Here is a 22,122-nt window from a genome sequence, read left to right as displayed (position 1 = left end):
TGTTGTAACAGAATTTGACCTGTATTCTGGTTATTAGTTTTACTCATCACATTGGAAACGTGGCACTTCCATTGTTCATGCCGTTATATGCAAAGCGCTGTAGCATGAAAGTCACTTACAAAGCTGTGAAAAGAAACTCTCTAATCACAAGAGGTTCCTGGAACAATAAAACCTCGGGCAGGGGGATGTTTTGTTTTGTTAAGCTAAAGGTTCTGGATAGTCCCAGGTTTATTCCTTTAACCCCTAAAAAGGAAATTTGTTTCATTCTTTTATACCATTTGTGATAGAAATATTTCTAAAATTTGATATGGAAATTCTTGCTTTCTTCTGAGCATAATTAATTTCAGGGTCATCATTTTGAGTATAATTATATGGTCCTATTAAATGGCAACCCACTCCAGTATTCTTGCCTGGAGAATCCCAGGGATGGGGAAGCCTGGCGGGCTGCTGTCTATGGGGTCACACAGAGTCGGACATGACTGAAGTGACTTAGCAGCAGCAGCAGCATTGTCCTATCGGAGAAGGCAATGGCACCCCACTCCAGTACTTTTGCCTAGAAAATCCCACGGACAGAGGAGCCTGGTAGGCTGCAGTCCATGGGGTCGCTAGAGTCGGACACGACTGAGTGATTTCACTTTCACTTTTCACTTTCATGCATTGGAAAAGGAAATGGCAACCCACTCCAGTGTTCTTGCCTGGAGAATCCCAGGGATGGGGGAGCCTGGTGGGCTGCCGTCTATGGGGTCGCACAGAGTTGGATACGACTAAAGTGACTTAGCAGCAGCATATGGTTCTATGATATGAGCGTTTAGAAATTGAGATGTGTAAAGAGCTATTTTGGGCACTAAATACCACCCTAAAACAGTGGTTTTTGAGCTCTTCAGTCTATTTAAACTTTTTTTTTTGGTCTTCTGTGTTGCTGTCAGCTCCTTTTCCTTCTTGATTTAAGTTTCCTTCTTGATTTAAGTTTCCGCTAGATATCTGTTTCTCGCCCTTAATCTGTGGTAGTCTTGGAAACCAGACAGCAAACATTTACAATTATGTGTGAAACAAGAATAAATAGGTTCTGAGTAGGTGCTTTATGGGGAGACAGATGGCCCTTCTCTTACGTGTTTGCTTCATACTATTTATTTCAACTCATCAGAAGCCTTCTTTACTCGCTTCTTAGTCCTCAGTCATTTTTAAATGGGTCCAGCCAAGGTTTCAGATCTTTCCAGTTCTGCCTCAATTACTCATTGTCAAACCACTTCTGTTGTGTGGGTTTTGTTTAAGAAGTAGGGATAGGTGAAGCTAGCTGAGCCCTAGGAAAATGAGTTGTGACTGACTCCCTAAACTGGTGTGAAGATTGTGGACCATTTTGGTAAGGCAAATCATATGCTATGGCCAAGATGGCTCAACTCAGTAAATGAACAAGCTCCCTTTACAGTCCCTTTCTAAGAATATGAAGCTGGCCTGATGTCAAGCTGTTGGAGACACCTTCAAGATGTTTAATTAAATGACAGACTCGGTGCCAGAGATGGCTGACTTTGGGGATTCTAAGGCTAAAGCCCAAGAAGCCAAGGCTTTGCCTCTGCTGGTGATTTAATGATTTATGGCCTTGGAAGAAAGGAGATAAAGCAAGTTTAGTAATTCCTTCCTTCCTGAAGTGCAGTTTCAGGCCAGAGAGGATTTCACTGTTCTCCTTAGCCTTCCTTCTCTCACTGTACCTCTGTATTTCAGAAACTGTATAAAACAAGGCCTAAAAGGACAAATCCCTTCACCCCAAGGCCACACTGCATGTGTTTGTGGGGAGGATGTGCGTGGGTGATGTTGTTCACTAGCATAAGGTAGAATCAGTGCAGCTAGGAGAGGAGAGATTGAGAGCTGGGGTTTTATGTCAATTCCTGCTATGCTCTGCTTAGTGGCTCAGTCATGTCTGACTCTTTGCGACTCCACGGACTGTAGCCCACCAGGCTCCTCTGTCCATGGGATTCTCCAGGCAAGGATGCTGGAGTGGGTTGCCATGCCCTCCTCCAGGGGATCTTCCTAACCCAGGGATTGAAGCCAGGTCTCCCGTATTGCAGGCGGATTCGTTACCATCTGAGCCACCAGGGAAGCCCAAGTCAGCTAAATCTGGGTTTAAATCCCACCTTTTCATTTATCGGGGTGTGACCTTGGGCATAGCTTTTAACTCTCTGATGCCTGAGCAATAAAATAGAGAATAATATCAGTGCGATGAGAATTAGATAATGTAAAAAGCAATGAGGACAGTGCCTGGTCCGGAAAAAGAGCTCACTAAAATGGTAGCTATTATTTAACAAAATGAATGATTTAGCCTGAAGACTGTCACATTGAACGAGGAATTAGCACAGACACTCTGCTCAGCCAGTTATTGACTTTGTTTCCTTTTCTGTGACGTCTTCTTTTCTTGCTAATACCGGCAGCCTGACTTTCGGCCGGGGGTACCCACCTCTGGTGTCTTGTTAAGGCCAGGAGATAGTTCAAACCAGCTGCAATTTCACTCTTTTATGAGTGTGAAGGAAATGGGACCACCTGTAAGTTGGACCAAGCAAAGATCAATGAGACAAAATAAAGAGTTGTAGCTTTCAGAGGGAAAGATGATAAAATGAGAAAAGGCTGGGGCAGTGGGATGTGGTATTGAGTTGCTGGCACCAGGAAGCAGGGAAGAAAACCTCCAAACACACTGTGGTTTGTTAAAACACCGAGACTCCCAAGTACCACAGTGCTTGGCAGCCCCATCTCACCATGCAGAAGTGTCCTCAGCAGCTGGGGAGGTTATGAGAGATGGGAGGAAGTGGGCCTAATGGTTACTCCAGGAGACAGGGAGTCTGCTGGTCTGGCTCACTGGGTGACCTTGGGTGACTGACTTGCTCTAGAACCCTTACTGGAACAATTTCTCCAAAGTTCATACAGCCCCCAGCTAACTAAAGGGGTCTGATGGAGACAAATTTGTTAAAAAAAAATTGTTTTAGAGCAGGGCTCATAAACTGCAGCTCCTCCAGACACTCTTGCTGGTAGGTTTTTAAAAATTGAATTTTAATATCTTTAGGTAGGACTTGTACTTTCTAATTCATACAGTATCTACTACCTTGAGTTTTCACATTTCACCTCTTGGTTTTAATGCATCCTTGGCTCCTAGTATTACAAACTTGATGAGAACTGCTTCATTTATAACTTAATTCTATCTCTTCATCAGTTGTATCAAATGTGTACTTCTAAGATTCCCCAAAGATGATTTTGCCGGCCTAACTGTAATTTGCTCTATGAAAACATTTTCTTTTTCCCTAGAAAATATGGTAAAGATTAAAGTTTGACCACCCCCTTGGGTTAATCCAAATTGTAAAGCTTTAACATTATTTGAAAACATCATTCAGGACCAAGCATTCTTTACCTTATAATCTACTTTGCTCAGAAAATTTAATGTAGGCATGGATCATTTCACTTTGAGGAGAAAACGTCTCTTTAAATAACTATGAATTTTCAATCTGTCCTTCTGCAACTCCCAGAGACCTCCTAAGTCACTCCAGAGAAGTCAGGGCGAAGGAGCGTCCCATCTCTCATAACCAAAACACCATCATCGGTGGCATGATCACGGTTACGAGTGCAGATCACTATGGATATTTACACCTAGCATGGTCCTTTGTGCAAAACTCTGAGAGACAAATGGTGTTTCCAGGAATAGTTTATTGATTTCCAAATGCACAGGGGCACCGAGTCCAAACATCCTGGGATAGCGGTAAATCTCTCTTACAAAATAATTTACAGCAAGAAAATGATATACTGCAACATTAACTCAAACGTATAATTCCCTTGAAAGATTGAGTGTTCCCTTGTTTAATGTAAAGGGTGAAAGGGGAAGATGACTGAGGAGGGAATGTGGCAGTGTGCAAGTAAACAGGCAGAGGACGATGGATTCGTTGGTTCTCCCCATCCATGTAGTCACTGTAGAAAGACTGGTCGCTAATACTCCCATGGAGTATAAATCCACTGTCCCCTCAAGGTCATACCAAGCCCAGCATGATATGACCCGGCCCTGTGGCATTTCTGTACCAGTATACCACAAGTCTTGTAATTAATTCATTTTTATTTTCCGGCTCCGGCACCTGTTCTGCTGTTTCTGGTGTGTTCTCGGGCCTTAGAGCTCTTGGAATGAGCTGGAGTGGGGCTTCCAACACACTGTTGGATAAGGCAGTATTAATGAGATCTAAAGTCTCCTCTGTAGGCCCTTTTCTGGTTTGTTTTTCTCAGGGCTAGGCTGAGTTCACTCATAATGAGATTGATTTGTTTTTTAAACAGGAGATTTTAGATGTGCTAGGCACATAGTAAACATGCAACTGATTTTCTTATGGAAAAGCATGTGTCAAACAGCTATGATGTGAGTGTGCCAATTTCAGGTATGGGCAAGAGCATATTGTCTAAGTGGAGGAAAGAGCTCCCTAAGCCCTACCACTCTTACCAGTTATGAATTCTTCAGCCATGCCCTCAGGCCTGACTGGAGTGTTCAGACTCTCAGGTCACCGAAATGGCTGGGTATCCAAATTTCCCATATCATTAGACATCCTGGAGTAGGGCTGGAGTGTAAATTCCTTCAGGGCTGTCACCTTGGCTCAGCTTTAGGAGCTGACAACCTTTGCTGAGGCACTGCTCTTCCTATAAGCATCTCTTGAGCAAGCACCACAGCTCCATTACCTGGTGGCACTTGTGATCAGAGCTGGCAGGAACCTCTGTGTGGTATGTAAGATAATGAGGGGACTGCTCTGCAGTTCCCTTGGTTGTTAAACTAAGAGTGCGTGTATGTGTACATATACACATCAGGTATTTGTAGGGACGTCTATATTCACTGGACTTTGAATTGCCACATCCTCACAGGGCACAGACTAGCTAGGTTTACTAGAATATGAAGATTTCCTTTGCAGCAGCAGGCATTTTCAAATAGAGAGCAGAACATTTTTCACTATTTCTGAGAAGTTCCACACTCCTAAAGGCCTAGAAACACTTTATTTATGGGCTGCATGCATGCTCAGTAGTGTCTGACTCTTTGAGCCTGGTCTGTAGCCTGCCAGACTCTTCTGTCCATGGGATTCTCCAGGCAAGAATACTAGAGTGGGTTGCCATTTCCTTCTCCAGATCTTTTCCTCCCAGGGATCGAAGCTGCGTCTCTTGTATCTACTGCATTGGCAGGCAGGTGCTTTTCCAGTTGAGCCATTGGGGAAGAACAGTGACTGGCCTAGATGGCTTCAACTCCCCCTTATTTATGAGGGATGGCACCAAAAAGGAAAGGCCTCCTCCCATTCCTGGGGGCAGGCTCAAGTTAGCAACATGTACTTAATGTATCTGCTAAACTGGAAGAATAAGGCTACCCTGATGCCATTTCTGGGCCCAAACTACTGCCATGAAATGTCACTGTGAAAAAGAATCCTTAGAGTGGAATGGTCAGACTGTAGCAGGGGAACCCACAGCTTTTTCTGTGCTTTAGGGATACATAAAAGTTAAGAAGGGAGAAGGAAACGGCAACCCACTCCAGTGTTCTTGCCTGGAGAATCCCAGGGACGGGGGAGCCTGGTGGGCTGCCGTCTATGGAGTCACCCAGAGTCGGACATGGCTGAAGCGACTTAGCAGCAGCAGCAGAGTTAGGAAGAGCCGGGTACAAAAATCTGGCTCCTGTACTTCCTAGCTGTGTAACTCAAAACAAATAACTCTTAGCTACAAATCTGAAATGGGGCCTTGGTGCAGGGTCCTCAATATTTAAAATCATTTCCCTTTTTGGGGTGTCAGAGCAGAGACTCCAGGCACTTTTTGGAATTGCCCTGGATTTAATGACACCAAATCAAAGATCAGACCTCCTCCTAGCCTCGGATATCCAACATTTTCGGAAGGCATCCAGGGATTGCTGTGAGGACCCAATTCATTCTGAAGACAGTCATTACCTGTCTCCCTTGCTGACTTCTCCATAGGGATGTCTGCAAACCCTGCAGCCAGGCAGGACACAATTTGGAGCAACTCTATTGACCTGGTAGGAGGGCGGCCTCCTCGTGCTGGGGCTGAGGGCCAAGCAGCCTGCTCCAGCTTTGGGGAAGCTGGTACCACTGCCAGAAGCATCCTAGCTCTTGTGTTGATAGATGCTGCCGGCAGGAACTCAGGAGCCTGGGCAGAAGCTGCTGTGCTATGTTTAATGCGTCCCTGGTTAAAGTTTTATCAGGTACTGAAGACAGCGGGAGCCCATAAAGCAGATCTGAAATCCTTTCTAGGTAAAAGCCAAAGTGCTTTCCTCGAGCATTATAGAGATATAATAATTTATTGAGACAGGCTGGTATGTATTTTTATATTTCCATTCATATCCATTGCATAAATGCCTGGGTTTCCCAAATACTGATTTAAAGTAACAGCCTATGATCAGTTATGGAGGAGCCAATAAGCTGTCCATTGCTAAGATAAGGCTGCCTCTTGGAGATTAAACAATGATTACTGGGAAAGACAACACAAGCTTCTAAATCCTAGAGTCTTCTTAATCTTCTGATTTTTTAAACTCTTTTTGAGAATGGCCACTGGTCTTCCTTTAAAGGTAGTTGCATTGGATGTGGCTGGGGGATATAATTAGTGGTATGCCAAAATCTCCAGTTTTTTGTGGGCAGAAAGGTAAAGCACCAAACATGTCTCAGCCATTTGTTGGCCACCAGTTTAAGAGAAAAAAAAAAAAAAAAAAAAAACAGCCCAAACCACTCTCAGCCCCCAGTGTCCCTCATGATTTAGTGAGCTGGGGTACTCTTAACTGAGAAGTGTATATGCCTGGTAGCTTCCTGGAGTCAAAGAAACAGTCATTTCATAGCATGCACAGGATTGAACAGTGATATAAACAGGATTCCGACAGTAAGCACTATTTCTACCTCATAACCACTCTGCACACACACATCAGTTGGCCCTAAAGCTTTGTTGACAGGTGTACAGGTCACAGGCAGGCAGGCAGGAAAAGAGGAAGATCCCCCGATGCAGGCTCCTTTGGTTCTGCCTCAGAAGCACTAGGAGTCTGGGTCCTGAGTCAGCAGAAGCCCCAGGGCTCTTGGATGTGTGCAGTTCCAATTGTACTTCTCAGAAGTGAACACCCAAATACCACTAATGGCAGAGGAGGGGGAACACACAGCCCACTTGCAAATAAAAGTCCTCTGCGAAGTCTCCCGTTTTATCTTTACAGTTTATGTATATGAACATTCTATTTCATAATGTAACTGTGTTTGTTTTATCCGAAAATAACATCATTCCCTGACTCCAAAACATTTGTTAAGTCAAAACTGCTGCTAGAAGATGCATGCTTTTCAGTTTACAGTTCTGTGTTCCCTAGTACATCACTGCTTACTTGGGAGTAAAAAGCTTGGCTGTAAGGAAATGTGATTTGGGAGTGGGGAGAGGCCAGAGTCCAACCACAGGGAGTCTCCGCTCACAGCGTGTAAGAGGGGAGAGGCAGGGGGTGGGAGATGATCTAGAGGTGGGGAGTGCCGGGCCCGAGGGGTCCTCCCCTGGAGTGAAAGGAAGGTCTGTCTGCCAGGGGGTGGAGCTCAATTCACACACCACAGAGGGCCAAGTATCCTCCCCACTCTGCACTGAAGCCAAATCAGGCTAAGGTAGGGGAAGAGGAGCAAAACCTACAGTGCAAATTCCCATTTGTGACACACATTCCGGACTTTCATGATGTGGCGAGACCCATAAAACCTCAGAATCCACTCAAACAATTCAGGTTCCATCAGATCCTTTACTGACTATTTTGGAAACCTAGGCAATTTGAGTTCAGAAATATTTATTTCTATTTCAACTTTTAATCAGATCTTTTTGGTCTCCCCTCTTTTTTTTTTTTTAAAAAGTCATTTCCTTTCTACCTCTTCAATCTTTTTTTTTTTTTCATTTCCACAGGATTGAATTATGAATCTGAAGTCCAGGATAACCTCACGTACTAAAAATATCTTTATATATTTCTAACTTTTAACTCTGTTGGTTTTCAAGCCATCCATCTTATTTCATGAAACCACATTTTCACAGATGTATAATTGGACTTGTAGAGACTAATTACATGGGTTGATTCAGCCCTACTTTCCCCCTCATTTATTCCATGCTTTGATATGAATAAAGTGGGGGGTCATTAGCACAGAGGGAAACAAATCCTGACTGCCCTTCAAGATGATTTCAGCTCCTTCTTAATGAAGTGATACTGTTTGGGTATACACTGTTACAGGGACTGGCTTTCCTGAGGAAGTTCAAAGCAGCTGTTGAGGGAATGACCTGAGGACCCTGTAATTGCTCCTGGTGGAGCATGGGGGCACTTTTCCTTTTCCTACCACGACAAGAGAATGGGAAGCACGGTCAGTAACAGTAAAGCTGGCCATTCCTTGGAGAGCTCTGTGCCTGCTGCGGGCCTGGGGACGCATCTGGCGGAACCACGTTGCTTGCCGGGCAGCCTCCACCGGGGTCAGAAGCCGCTGCACACACGCCGTCACATACACGCAAGGGGAAGGGGGGTGTTGCACCGGGGAGGGCGGGCCTTCATGCGCCCTAGTCTTCATCGGCGCCACTACAAAGGAAAGGAGAACCAGTGAGTTGAGACGTCACAAGACGGGAGGCCCGCCTGGCTACTGACAGCAGGCATAGGCTCTGCTGCCCGAACCCCCTGGATTCCAGCCCTCACCCTACCACTGCGGGCACTGTGGCCAGCGGCATGCTTCTGCACCTCCCCATGTTCTGATTTCTTTATTTGACTACAGAGATAATGATGATAATGAAACCTACTTTCTCAGGTTACTGGAGGAATAAATACGATAATACAGGTAAAATCCCTGTGCCTGGTACACAATAGGTGAATAACTATTTAAAGGAACAAGTGATTTGTCATAGTATTTTTTTTAACTTGGCTCGTAAAAATTGGGAGTCTGACTTCCCCTAAGCCTTAAAAGCCTGGGCTTCCTAGGTGGCTCAGTGATAAAGAATCTGCCTGCCAATGTAGGAAACCCAGGAGATGCAGGTTCAATCCCTTGGCTGGGAAGATCCCCTAGAGGAGGAAATGGGAACCCACTCCTGTGTTCTTGGTTGGATAATCCCATGGACAGAGGAGCCTGGCGGGCTACAGTCGTGGGGTAACAAAGAGTCGGACGCGACTGAGCACACACACAAACCTTAAAGCCACCTGTCGTTAGAAGAGAAAAGCAAAGAGAAGCTGTCTTTCTGTATAGCCAGTGGCACTTCTCACTTGGAATAAAACCAAGGTTTCAATTCATGCCACAGGCAGTCACTGGATTCACGTGTCACCGCCTCAGAGAAGCTCCTCTATCTCAGTCAGCCTCCTTGGTCACTGTCCATCTCCATCTTATTTCTTTCATAGCCCTTATCACGTCCTATAAATCACTTGTTTGCTATTTACGTTTCCCTCTACCCCCGCTAGGGCATAAAAAGAGGAGCAGTGCTATTTTATCGACGACTGTTTATCTGGCACTAGTACTGTGCTACGCATACAGAAGTGTTCAATAAATAGCTGTTTCTAAAAGGGAGTGAGAAATAAAAACGGGAAGGGAGGGAAGGAAGGTGCTGAAAGGAACAGTCATTCAAAGCTGCCTTGATCAGGGCATCTTGGGTGTTGGTGGTATGTCAGGGGCCAAAAAATAAGTTGTGAGTCTTAGAAGCACAGCTAGAAGCTCAGCTGCTCAGGGTTAGAGCCTCCTTGCTGGCTTGGTCCTTGGAGAGAACACTCTTGATATAGATACTAGCACAAGAAAAAGGCAGGGTCAGTAAAAAGTAGCAAACTTGTCTGGTTTATCCTCTTCCACCACTTCTAGGGGTCACTATCCTGAAAATAAAGAAGGCTGAGCACCAACGAATTGATGTGTTTGAACTGGGGTGCTGGAGAAGACTCTTGAGAGTCCCTTGGACAGCAGGAGATCAAACTAGTCAATCCTAAAGGAAATCAACCCTGAATACTGGGAGAAGTGGAAGAACTGATGCTGAAGCTGAAGCTTTAATACTTTGGCCACTGGATGTGAAGAGCTGACCCACTGGAAAAGATCCTGATGCTGGGAAAGATTGAGGGCAAGAGGAGAAGGGAGCGACAGAGTATGAAAGGGTTGGATGGCATCATCATCTCAATGGACATGACTCTGAGCAAACTCCGGGAAATAGTGAAAGACTGGGAAGCCTGGTGTGCAGCAGTTCATGGGGTCATGAGAGTCAGACACGACTCAGTGACTGACAACAGCAACACCCTGAAAATAATGAGTCAGCTTGATCAAGTGTGCTGGGGCGCCAAGCTAAGCGCTCCTCGCCCATTCTTACTATTACTCCTCACAACAATCCTAGGATGCAGGGACTACTACTAATATCATTATGTTCCCCATTTGGCAAATGAGGAAAGTGAAGCTCTGAGAGATGTAAAATCCTCAGCCACAGATAAGATCTGTGTCCTTGAAACTTAGGGATTAGTTTTGGCTGAAGAAAGTCTCACAGAGTCAGGCTAGGATACTTGGAAGGGAGGGAAAATCTCCTTCCTCTTGTCAAGACAGGAGTTAGGAAGAAGAAAGGCCTGGGGTGCCTTAGCTCCCAGCTATGACCTAGAAATTTGTTTTTTTAACCTCACAACGGATTATCTATGTCTATATAAAATCAGGGCTGTTTTGCATCCACTTGGGAAAGACTGTAAGGGAAAAATACCCTTGACAACCGACCTGTGGAACTGCTGCTAAGGGCGAAAGCATTTTAAGACACGGAACCTGCAATTAAGGCAAGTGTACTCTAGGAGCCTAAAGATCCAACCCAGCAGCCTTCACTGTCCAAACTCCGCCCTATTCCACTAGCCTATTCTATTCCCTCTCTCTGCCTGTTGTCCAGTCTTGGGGGGAAGGGTGCACGCTTGGAGGGGCCGGTCAGTGAACTTGTCATTAAGGGGCAGTGTTTGGTGGCATCCGTCCCAAAGGGAACAAAGGGTCTTTCATGAGAGCGCCTTGGCAGAATCAAGGCACAGTTGGAACTGGCGCCATAGTCTCCCCTCTGGAATTATATCCAAAGCAAGCTCAATGTTCTTTTGTCCATTTTCCTTCAAATCTGAGAGGTCTAGCATCAGCGTGTGCCCTTTGCTTAAACTGCGGCTCACTTTTTAGCATTCTTAACTTGAGATGCATAGTTCAGAGGGTTCATGAACCTACTGAAATTGTATACAAGAGTTTGTCTGTGTGTTCCTTGTTGGAGAGAGGCCATAATTTTCATTATACTCAAAAAGGGGTCAACAACCTCCCAAAACTAAAGTATAATGAAATTATAAATAAGTTTAAGTTCCTTTCAAGTGGCCAGGTCCCTTACTATAAGACATGCGGAGTTGACTTGGGGAAAAGATCAGAAGCCCTGACAGATAACTCTTTTCTCATTATCCTGAAAGAGATCTGTTATGGGGCCTGAATGACCACGCTCACATCACAGTTTAAAAGCATAAGACCTTGGGATTCTGGCACCAACTCTTTTGTGACCCCATGGACTGTAGCGTTTCAGCCTCCTCTTTCCATGGGATCTCCCAGGCAAGAATACTGGAGTGGGTTGCCATGCCCTTTTCCAGAGAATTTTCCTGATCCAGGGATTGAACCCACGTCTCCTGAATTGGCGGGCAGATTTTTTACCACTGAGCCACCAGGGAAGTCCACATGACTGGTTAATTTCACTGTATACTCTGTATTAGTCATGGCACGAGGCACAACAATGAGTAAGATGAAATCACAGTGGTGGCCCTCATGGACTTTACAGTCCAGTAGGTGAGGGAGGGTATGGGGAGGGGAGGGATGAGGGGGAAGAGAGAGAGAGAGAGAGATGGGGGGTAGAAGGAGAGAAATATTTTTGTCCAGAATAGCATCTTCAAATAAAACATCTTCTTTTTCACAATTAGTAACCTGGCTTTTATACAACAACAACAAAGAAAAAAATATAACTGAATCTATAGCACAGAGCTCTGTTCACCTTGTGTGTGATCTCTCCTGGAGGGTCACACAGTATAACTGGTGTGAGATATCATTTGAATGTTCCTTCTTTACTCTGTATATGAGCTGATCTGTGTTCACAGGATTTTATCTTAGTCTGTAGGAGCCTTTACTTTCTCCAAGGGAAGAAACATTGTCTTCTATCTTAGCCACTTATCATCCTCTACCCCTCACACTGGATTTATAATTGGAGGGATACTCAGAAATCTTTAAAGTGTTTGTTTAGTTGCTGCTGTTTTGAGAATAAACTAAGGGTATTAGATAGCCCATTCTGTAGTAGATACTAACCATGAGAGAAGCAGTGCTATATAATGGCTTTGAAGTCACCAAACTAAACTAGATTCAAAATCCCACTCACTCTGGCACTAATGGGCTGTGGGACTTGGGGTGAGCCGATCAACCTCTCTGGGTCTCAGTTTCCTCGAGGTAATGCTGTGTATCTTACGGGGTTACTGTGAGAGTTCTGCATTTTATGCAGTATAAACACAATGCCGGCTTCCCATCTTCACCCTGCCTTTCTGCTCCGGAAGCAGTACCTGCCTAACTTTCCTTCCACACTGCTCTTCTAGCATCTGAGATGCTACGCTGCAGAGCATGTGTGCTCCTGTCCCCAAATGTCCTTAAAAAATCCTTAAAGTTCTGGAGTGCGACAGTCTAACCAGAGACAGACCTATGGATACTGAATAGAAAGAAGGGCTGAGCTCCCTGCTTCCGACCCTTCTGCTTGACTCAGTCGTGTCTGACTCTTTGTGACTCCATGGACTGTAGTCCGCCAGGCTCCTCTGTCCACGGGGATTCTCCAGGCAAGACGGGAGTGGGTTGCCAGGCCCTCCTCCAGGTTCTATTTGACAGATATCTAGAAAAGTCAGTCCCTGAAAAACACTGGTGAGGACAGACACTGTGAATCCAGTTCACTGGCCTCAGTCACAGACTGACCTAGTTAGAGCGTGCTGGTGTATCCAAAAGTGGAGGTTTTGAGACTAGGGTACACACGCCTCTGTGGTACCTACTGATCTTCCAGGAGGTTGTCTGAGACTAGGGTACACACGCCTCTGTGGTACCTAGTGATCCTCCAGGAGGTTATCTGGTCATGGCTAATTCAAAGGAAATTAATGTCCAGATCTGTACCTTCCATACATACTCTTTCTTAAAACCGACCTCTCCCAGAACATGCTTGTAATCTACAGGTTCTGTCTTCAGTCACTCTCACTTTTTACAATCACCTTACCTCCACCTCAGAAAAGAAATGCATATCCCTCATCCTACTGAATCTCACCATAGGACAATTTTAGAAAGCCTTGCTTCTATGAGAGCAGGGTAAGAAATAGTGAAGGATATAATCCCTTATTTCATCTGGGTAGTAAACTCCTGGCAAAGCTGTGTGCCTTTATCTGTCTATCCATGGATCTAAGAATTCATATTCAGAAGTCAGACACTTGTCATGAAATGTGTACTATTATGTTCATTTTAATTGAAAAAAAAAAAAAAAACCCACCAGACTTGGATCTGACAGAAAGCAAAACTGATTTGGCTGGATGGTTTGACCATATAAATCATCTTTGCCCATGAGATTATACAGTGGATCTTGCCTATAAATTTAAAAAGCTGTATCTGTAGTGTCAAAGTTTTGACAAAAATGTATATAAAGCAACACACTATGTCAGAAATCACATCCTTTTCAACTATATAAATTTGATGTATAATTTTAGGAGTTAAAATGGGCAAGAAGACACATGATTTTTTTCTAAATTATTTTTGGGGGTGTAAGAACAAAAAGAATAGCTAAAGGAGCGGAGAATTTCTACATCGTGACTCGGTGAGTGATTTGACATTGAACACCTGCTGGGGGTAGGGGTCCAGGTGACAGAAGGCGACTAAGCAGCCCCCCCAGCAGACCGCTGTGTCTGCTCTGCCAGCGGGGTGCACCTCCCTGAGAACAGTCCCTTCGGTCTTGTTGTGCCTGTGAAACTGAAGGCATTGTTAGAAGCAGGCCACAAGCCCCCATCCTATCGAGCCCCTCAACACCCGCTGATAAAGTGATTATGATGGAAGAGTGTTTCCCTGCCTGACAAGCTTTTAGATAGTCCATATAGAAAGGCAGCTCAGGTTTTCAGCTTCTGTCCCCAGAGATGGACGCTTATACGAGGAAGTTAATAAATGAGGTGGGTAAGTACTCTGATCTCACAAGTTACTTTCTTTTCCTGAGAATATAATACAACTTAATTCGATTTGGCATCACTTACACTGCCGAGTCCTTGGCTATTTATTATTATTGCTGTGAAAGGATTTTTCATTCATGAAGATGGAGAAATTAAGAGGTATCAACAAGAGAGGAAAGCTAGACTCAGCTGGGATTCCACACGATGGATGTGGGGTTCTTCACAAACGAAGCCACACAGGTACTGTATGAGGAGCTGAGGGGAAGTCTCCATGCACCATCTAAGGCTGCAGTGGCTCACGTGCAGTGGGCGCCTGCTCAGCCCAGCTGGCGGACGGGCCAAACACCCAGATCAGAAACACTCCTGCACCAGCCAGACGAGAGCTGCCAGCCTGTCTCCCAACACACCAGTCCCAACAGCCTGGGATGCAGGTGAGGGGGTTACTGTGCTAGAAGGAATCAGAACTCATAATTAGCTGCAGCTCTGGTGTTTCCAGTAGTCTTGTACGGATGTGAGAGTTGGACTATAAAGAAAGCTGAGTGCTGAAGAATTGATGCTTTTGAACTGTGGTGTTGGAGAAGACTCTTCAGAGTCCCTTGGACTGCAGGGAGATCCAACCAGGCCATCCTAAAGGACATCAGCCCTGAATATTCATTGGAAGGACTGATGGCTGAAGCTGAAACTCCAATACTTTGGCCACCTGATGCAAAGAGCTGACTCATTGGAAAAGACCCTGATGCTGGAAAAGATTGAAGGCAGGAGGAGAAAGGGACGACCCAGGATGAGATGGTTGGATGGCATCACTGATTCAATGGACATGAGTTTGAGTAAGCTCTGGGAATTGGTGATGGACAGGGAGGCCTGGTGTGCTGCATGCAGTCTATGGGGTTGCAAAGAGCCAGACATGACTGAGTGACTGAACTGACTGACTGACTGTAGGACTAATACAAATTAGTTTTAAGAGATATAAATAGAAATTTAAAAGAGATACAAATATAAAGCAAAATGTCCTCAGTTTATCCTGGGATGACTGAGAAATACATGAGAGGACCCCACAGTTCTAGTCCTGGCTTTGCTGTGTCACCTCATTTCCTCATCTGGTGAATTTCACCTTAGTGAAATTTACAAAATTTCAAACCAGACAAAAGTGAAGCTCCTTCCTGACTTACACACTTGCTGGGCTAATTAGCTCTCACTTGTACTGTTTTTTCTCGTCCTTCCTGTGCACCACCCTCTTGCTCCATGCTTCTCCAACTCAAGCTGAAGGCTGACCTCAAGTGTTCAAGTTCTTTCACCTCTTTTTCTGGCTGGGCCCAAATGCCAGGTTGATGAACTGTAGCACTTGCTCAAGACCTAGGACAGACCCTAGTTCAGTGAGCTCCGGTAATCTAATTCCTTGTGGTTCTTGAAGTCTAAAGTGGCACCAGCCTTGTTGCATCTTTCTTCGCAAATTACAGCAAACAGGGAGAAGGGCACTTTTCTCTCTAGATCCCTTTATACTTTATCCCATTAATCTTCTCTCCTTCAATAATAACCACTGTTCGCAGATGGGTGACTTCATGTTCTAGGCACTGAGCTAAGCAATTTATATATACAATCTCACTAAACCCTGATAGTGACTTTTTCCATCCTACAGATGAAAACACTGAGGCTAAGAGCAGCTACGTGACTTGCTTGAAGCACACAGCTTGTAAATGGTAGATCTAGCCTATGAAGATCCTAGGGCCCTCAGGTGTGAAACTGCACTAGTGTAAAAGGAGAGACGGAAACCTGATCCTCTGACCCTTGGTAACCCAGATGGTAAGAGAGAGCCATTTAAGAGCTCTACGTCCCATGTTTACCTGAAAAATGAGATGGTAATTATCTGCCTCTAAGGGTTGTTGTTGGAGAAAGCGATGGAACCCCACTCCAGTACTCTTGCCTGGAAAATCCCGTGGGCGGAGGAGCCCAGTAGGCTGCAGTCCATGGGGTCGCTCAGAGTTGGACAGGACTGAGCTACTTCACTTTCACTTTTCACCTTCATGCATTGGAGAAGGAAATGGCAACCCACTCCAGTATTCTTGCCTGGAGAATCCCAGGGACAGGAGAGCCTGGTGGGCTGCCGTCTATGGGGTCGCACAGAGTCAGACACGACTGAAGCAACTTAGCAGCAGCAAGGGTTGTTGTAATGAATTGGAAGGTACATGCAACTTCTTTTTTAAGATGAAAAATTTCTAGTTAAGGGTAGGATGACCATGGAAGGAGAAGGAAATAGACACTGGATTTGTCTCTCAGCCCTCCCAGCTGCCTCTGCCCCTATAGACTGGGGTAGGCACCTCTGAGAGAGGCTTGGGGTTCCAGCGGCCACAGATTCACACACTGACCACAGTGCTAAGTTTGATCTCTATGCACCGTGCAACCTGTTTATCGTTTGACAGGTGGCTGCCCTTCTCACACTCCACAGAGGCTGTGTGGGTGGCGGCCCTTTTCTATGGAGGACGGACAGGCAATAGCAGGCCTGTTCAGGCAGTGCCCTTTGATAGGGAAATCCCTGAACAGAATACTGGGAAGGCTTCTTAGCCTGCCAGCATTCCATCTATTCTCAGATCTCCCTTCTGTAGGACTCAGACTTCTGCTACTGCTGCTGCTGGATTTATAATGGAATTAACCCCAACCATTTTTCTTTTAATTAAAAAGTAACTTTTTGTTTTTTGCTGATCTGTACTTTCTGGAGCAAACAAGTACTGCTTTTGTAAAAAGGAAAAAAAAAAAAAAAAAACAAACCCATGGTGTTATCCACTGATGATTAACACATAGAAATATATTCATTTATACCCCTCCTGTGCATGTTAAATTGCTTCAGTCATGTCCTACTCTTTGCAGACCCCCTGGAGTTTAGCCCGCCAGGCTCCTCTGTCCATGGGGTTCTCCAGGCAAGAATATGGGAATGGGTTGCCATGCCCTCCTCCAGGGCATCTTCCCGACCCAGGGATCCAACCTATATCTCTTCTGTCTCCTACATTGGCAGGTGGGTTCTTTACCACTAGCACCACCTGGGAAGCCCCTATACTCCTCCTATGCATATGTAAAATTATATATTTCAATAGGTTCTTTCATAGTCTACTTTTCTCTTTCAACTATCAATCACAAATACTGTTCCTTATCAAGAAACATAGTTCTATAAGGTTATGATTCATGATTAAGTTGTACAGATTTATCATACCTAATATTGGACACCAATTATTTCTACCTTTTCACTATTACCTACATGCTCTGTGATCCATATTCATATTGGTGGATCTTTAGGTTCACCCTTAATTATTTCCAAAGAAAAAACTGCCTGAAGGGAAACTCCTGGGTCAAAGGGAAAATTACAAGGATAGTACAGAGGGTTCCAAAATCTAGTTTCCTTTAATATTATTATCTTACATTAGTGCATTTGTTAGAATGAATCAACAAATTTGGTATACTAGTATTAATAATTATATAAACTAGTATGAATACTTCTATAAGTATTATATAATGCTTATTATATAAATATATATACTTATATAATATTTAATATAATATTAAAGTAGATATAAGTATTAATACTTATATAAACATATATCATGTCTATATTTGATTCAGATCCCCTTAGCTTTTTCCCTAATGTCCTTTTTCCTGTTCCGAATTTCACTCGAGATACTACATTATATTTAGTCATCAGGTCTCCTAAGTCTTGTTTTGGCTTTGACAGTTTCTTAGACTTTCTTGCTTTTGATGACCTTGACAGTGTTGAAAAGTGCTGAAGTGCTGGTCAGATATTTGGGAGAATGTCTCTCGTTTGGGATTTGTCTCAAGTTCTTCTCATGGTTATGGGTCTTAAGAAGGAAAATCACAGAAGTAAAGTGCTGTTCTGATCCCATCGTATCAAGGGCACATGCTATTGATACGACGTGCTGTTGATGTTGACCTTGATCACCTGGCTGAGCTAGTACTTGTTAAAGGTTTTCCACTGGAAAGTTACTCTTTTTCCCCCTTCATCTACTGTACTCTTTGGAAAGAAGTCATAATGAGCAACTACACCTAAGGAGTGAGGAGTTATGCTCCCCTTGGATGAAGGCAGAGTATTGAAAATCATTTGAAGTTTTCTGAACATGAGATCTGTCTATTCTTCATTTATTTATTTATGGATTATTTGTTTACATCAGTATGGACTCACAGATACTTATTTTTACATTTGGGTTATAATCCAATGCTACCTTATTTTGTTATTCAAATTGTTCAGCTTTGGCCTTTGGGAGCTCTTGTATTAGTAATAGTCCAATCCTGTGACCTCTGACATACCCTCATGAATGTGAGGTTTGCTTTGAGGTTTTGCGGAAACACTTCCTTACTTTCTGACACTACAAATACTATAGCCTCATTCTTTATATTTCCTGTCCCAGTCCAAGAATCAGATATTACCTCAACAAGCAAAGGATATGCATTTTTAAAAGTATTTGATCTATTATTGTCAAAATGCACTCCAGAAATCATTCTGTGCTGATTTACAATCATTACTCAAATAGGAATGAGAATGCCCATCTTCCCCCCACCCTTGCCAACGTGGGGCAGTTCCAGTGTCTGTGGGGATGAGATGGTGTGTGTTTCTTCTCTCTGCAATAACTTCTAGGCTACTATTTCGTTTTCTGTTGAACTTCAAGAAGGAAATGCCATGCGGGCTGTAAGCTCTCCTTTTTCTCTGCCAATCTGTTGGTCTTCCCCAACTTCCCCTCCCTTCCACTACTGCTGGATTTCACATAACTGATGACCTCCTGTCGTGAGGGCTGAAAGGAACTCTTCCCAGAGCTTCCATTAGGCCCTGGGCAACTCCAGGGGGTGGGGGTTTAGAAGCAGAAAATAGCTCAAGGGTTTACCTTCCCTGCTTCCTGCACTTTCAGGAAATCCACCTGACCCAGTTTCCTCATCTTTTTTTGGCAAGTGCACAATAGAAACCAAATCTCTCTCAAGCAGTTTCCTTCCACAGAAATCTTAAACATAAGATTTAATAAAATGCTGGACTTCAAATTTCCTGTTGCCTCAGCTGCTGTATCTTACAAGTTACCAAAGGGAGAGGAAAAAGGATCAATAAATAAATACACTCTTGACATAAATCTCTAATCTCTGTATGAATAGTAGGCTTTTTTCCCCAAATGTCCCATATTAGTTCTCAGTAGTTTTGAGTCCCAAGATGACCTTAAATTGAGGTCCGGAAGCTGTAGAAAGTTGGAAATTGGAAGCACACCAACTCTCAGAATCTACTTCTCATGTCACAGAGGGTTATGAATGTGGATTTAAGAGTTAGGAACACCTAGGTTTGAGTCACAGCTTTGCCATTTACTAGTTGTGGGATTTTGAGTTTAGTGTTCCTACCTGGAAATGGAAGACAACTTAGTACCTACCTAGAAGAGTTACTGGAAGGATCAGCTGAGGATTAACATAGAGAGAGACTGCTGGACCTATGTAGAGAGAGCTGGGCATGGAACCTGGCACCTGGAAAGTGCCCAGTACATTGTATAGTTATAGATGAAGAAATCAAAGCTAAGAGAGGCCACAAGTTAAATAGGGCCTCTATTGAATATGAGATGAATTGAACATGAGTTTCTGGTTCCTGAACATATCATCATATTTGCAAGCCTCATTTTCTCTAAGAATGCCATTTATTAACTAGAGAAGAGCCAACGCCGCTCTCACACATGCATGACAGGCATCATTCTGCCACTTGAATGGGTTCAAGATTGCTTCCCAAGCTTGTTCTCTTGGTGTTTGATATTAGGCTGTTGGCTAATAACAACAGTCAACAACTATAATTTATTGAGTGCTTTATGTGTACCAGCCACTGTGCTCAAAATCTCCCTATTCCACTGAGTCCACCAGCGAGTTCTGTCCACTCCCACTGCACTTCTATCCCGTGGCTGTCCATTCCTCTTCTCCAACGCCACCACTATCTCCTGCTTGAACTGCTGCAGTTGACTTTGGACTGGTTTTCCTATTTCTATTCTTACTTCACTACTGTTTGGTTTTCAAACTGCACTCAGAGTAATAGTTTGTAAATGCACAACAGATCATGTCACTGCCCACTTAAAAATCCATCAGTGGCTTCCTAGAGCCTTAGAATAAAGTCCCTGGCCTACATGGTTTGGCTCTCTGACCTATTTCATGCCACTTGCCAGCCACACTAGCTCTCTCTTTGCCTCCTCAGATAAGCAGAGCTTGGTCCTGTCTAAGGCTGTGCATTTGCTGTTAGGTCTCAAAAGCTTTTCCTCTCACAGCTTGGAATGACTGGCTCCTTAACACTTAGGTCTCAGCTCCAATGTCACCTGTTCTGAGACTTTGCCTGACCAAGCAATCTAGAGTGGCAACCCCACCCCTGTGCTATTACATTAGATTCTTGTGTTGTCTTCACAGCACTGATCACTACCTAAAATTGTTTTGAGATGTAAAGGTCCTTAACTATTTTGTTCCCTGCTATGTCACTGGTACCTGATAATGTGCCTGGCACCAGTGAAACTTCAACACAGTTATTCTGAGCGAATGATCAAAACAACCCCATAAAGAATTACTGTTCTAGAAACATTCCAAGTCTCCCCAGGCAAGGTGTGGGCAACTTGCTGGTCTTAGAGATACTGCCCAGGAATCTCATGGACAGCTTACTCACAGGTGAGCCTGGGATCCATTTCTTTCCTAACTCTCACTGCGATCACCAGGCACAAATAACCACCGGGGGCACCAGGTGTGGATTACAATGCTGTATCATAAGTGATGATTATGTTTACAAATGGCTAAGTCTTACTGGTAAAAAATGTGCATGTCTGATGGACAAGGAATGCTGTGTCACTGAGGATAAAGCAGAAGCAAGTTCATGTCCAGTCCTTCCCCAGCAAAGGTTTCTGTTCAGTTCAGTTCAGTTGCTCAGTCGTGTCTGACTCTTTGTGACCCCCATGAACTGCAGCATGCCAGGCCTCCCTGTCCATCACCAACTCCCAGAGTCCACCCAAACCCATGTCCATTGAGTCAGTGATGCCATCCAACCATCTCATCCTCTGTTGTCTCCTTCTCCTCCTGCCCTCAATCTTTCCCAGCATCAGAGTCTTTTCAAATGAGTCAGCTCTTCGCATCAGGTGGCCAAAGTATTAGAGTTTCAGCTTCAACATCAGTCCTTCCAATGAACACCCAGGACTAATCTCCTTTAGGATGGACTGGTTGGATCTCCTTGCCATCCAAGGGACTCTCAAGAGTCTTCTCCAACACCACAGTTCAAAAGCATCAATTCTTCGGCGCTCAGCTGTCTTCACAGTTCAACTCTCACATCCATACATGACCACTGGAAAAACCATAGCCTTGACTAGACGGACCTTTGTTGGTGAAGTGATGTCTCTGCTTTTTAATAGGCTGTCTAGGTTGGTCATAACTTTCCTTCCAAGGAGTAAGTGCCTTTTAATTTCATGGCTGCAGTCACCATCTGCAGTAACTTTGGAGCCCAGAAAAATAAAGTCAGCCACTGTTGCCACTGTTTCCCCATCTATTTCCCATGAAGTGATGGGACCAGATGCCATGATCTTCGTTTTCTGAATGTTGGGCTTTAAGCCAACTTTTTCACTCTCCTTTTTCATTTTCATCAAGAGGCTGTTTAGTTCTTCTTCACTTTCTGCCATCAGGGTGCTGTCATCTGCATATCTGAGGTTATTGATATTTCTCATCTTTCTTATAAAATAGCTGCATGTTTGGCAACTTCCAGCCCTCTACAATCCAGCTGTGAGCTGACTCAAGGCAGGTTTGGATTCTAAGACTTCAACTGTTTGCCCCTCACTCTAATAGTCTATGGAGGGAGAGTTGTCCAGGCCGAGATGGAAGTAAAGGGGAGTTTATTCACTGCCCCTCTCCTTCCTGTGGGTGAAATGCCAGCTGAGGTGTAGATCCAGGAGTGGGAAAGCTGGGTGGTTACTGCGGTTGTAGTGATGGTACAAAAG

The 22,122-nt window shown here is 44.3% G+C and overlaps 1 protein-coding gene across 1 annotated transcript in view; it reads right to left on the bottom strand.

Moving 5' to 3' along the window:
• Positions 1 to 7,937: 7,937 nt before the first annotated feature.
• Positions 7,938 to 22,122, bottom strand: part of TRIM44 (tripartite motif containing 44) — a 109,996-nt gene continuing 95,811 nt past the window's right edge. Inside the window, exon 5 of the mRNA XM_055549316.1 lies at positions 7,938 to 8,557. Within this exon, the coding sequence (XP_055405291.1) occupies positions 8,539 to 8,557 (19 nt within the window). The 3' untranslated portion in view covers positions 7,938 to 8,538. The remainder of the gene's footprint in view (positions 8,558 to 22,122) is intronic.

The sequence above is a fragment of the Bubalus kerabau genome, chromosome 15, assembly GCF_029407905.1.
Source record: "Bubalus kerabau isolate K-KA32 ecotype Philippines breed swamp buffalo chromosome 15, PCC_UOA_SB_1v2, whole genome shotgun sequence".
In the NCBI taxonomy this organism is placed as follows: Eukaryota; Metazoa; Chordata; class Mammalia; order Artiodactyla; family Bovidae; genus Bubalus; species Bubalus kerabau.
The sequence above is the reverse complement of the archived record's forward strand: the minus strand, read 5'-3'. Positions and strand labels throughout refer to the sequence as shown.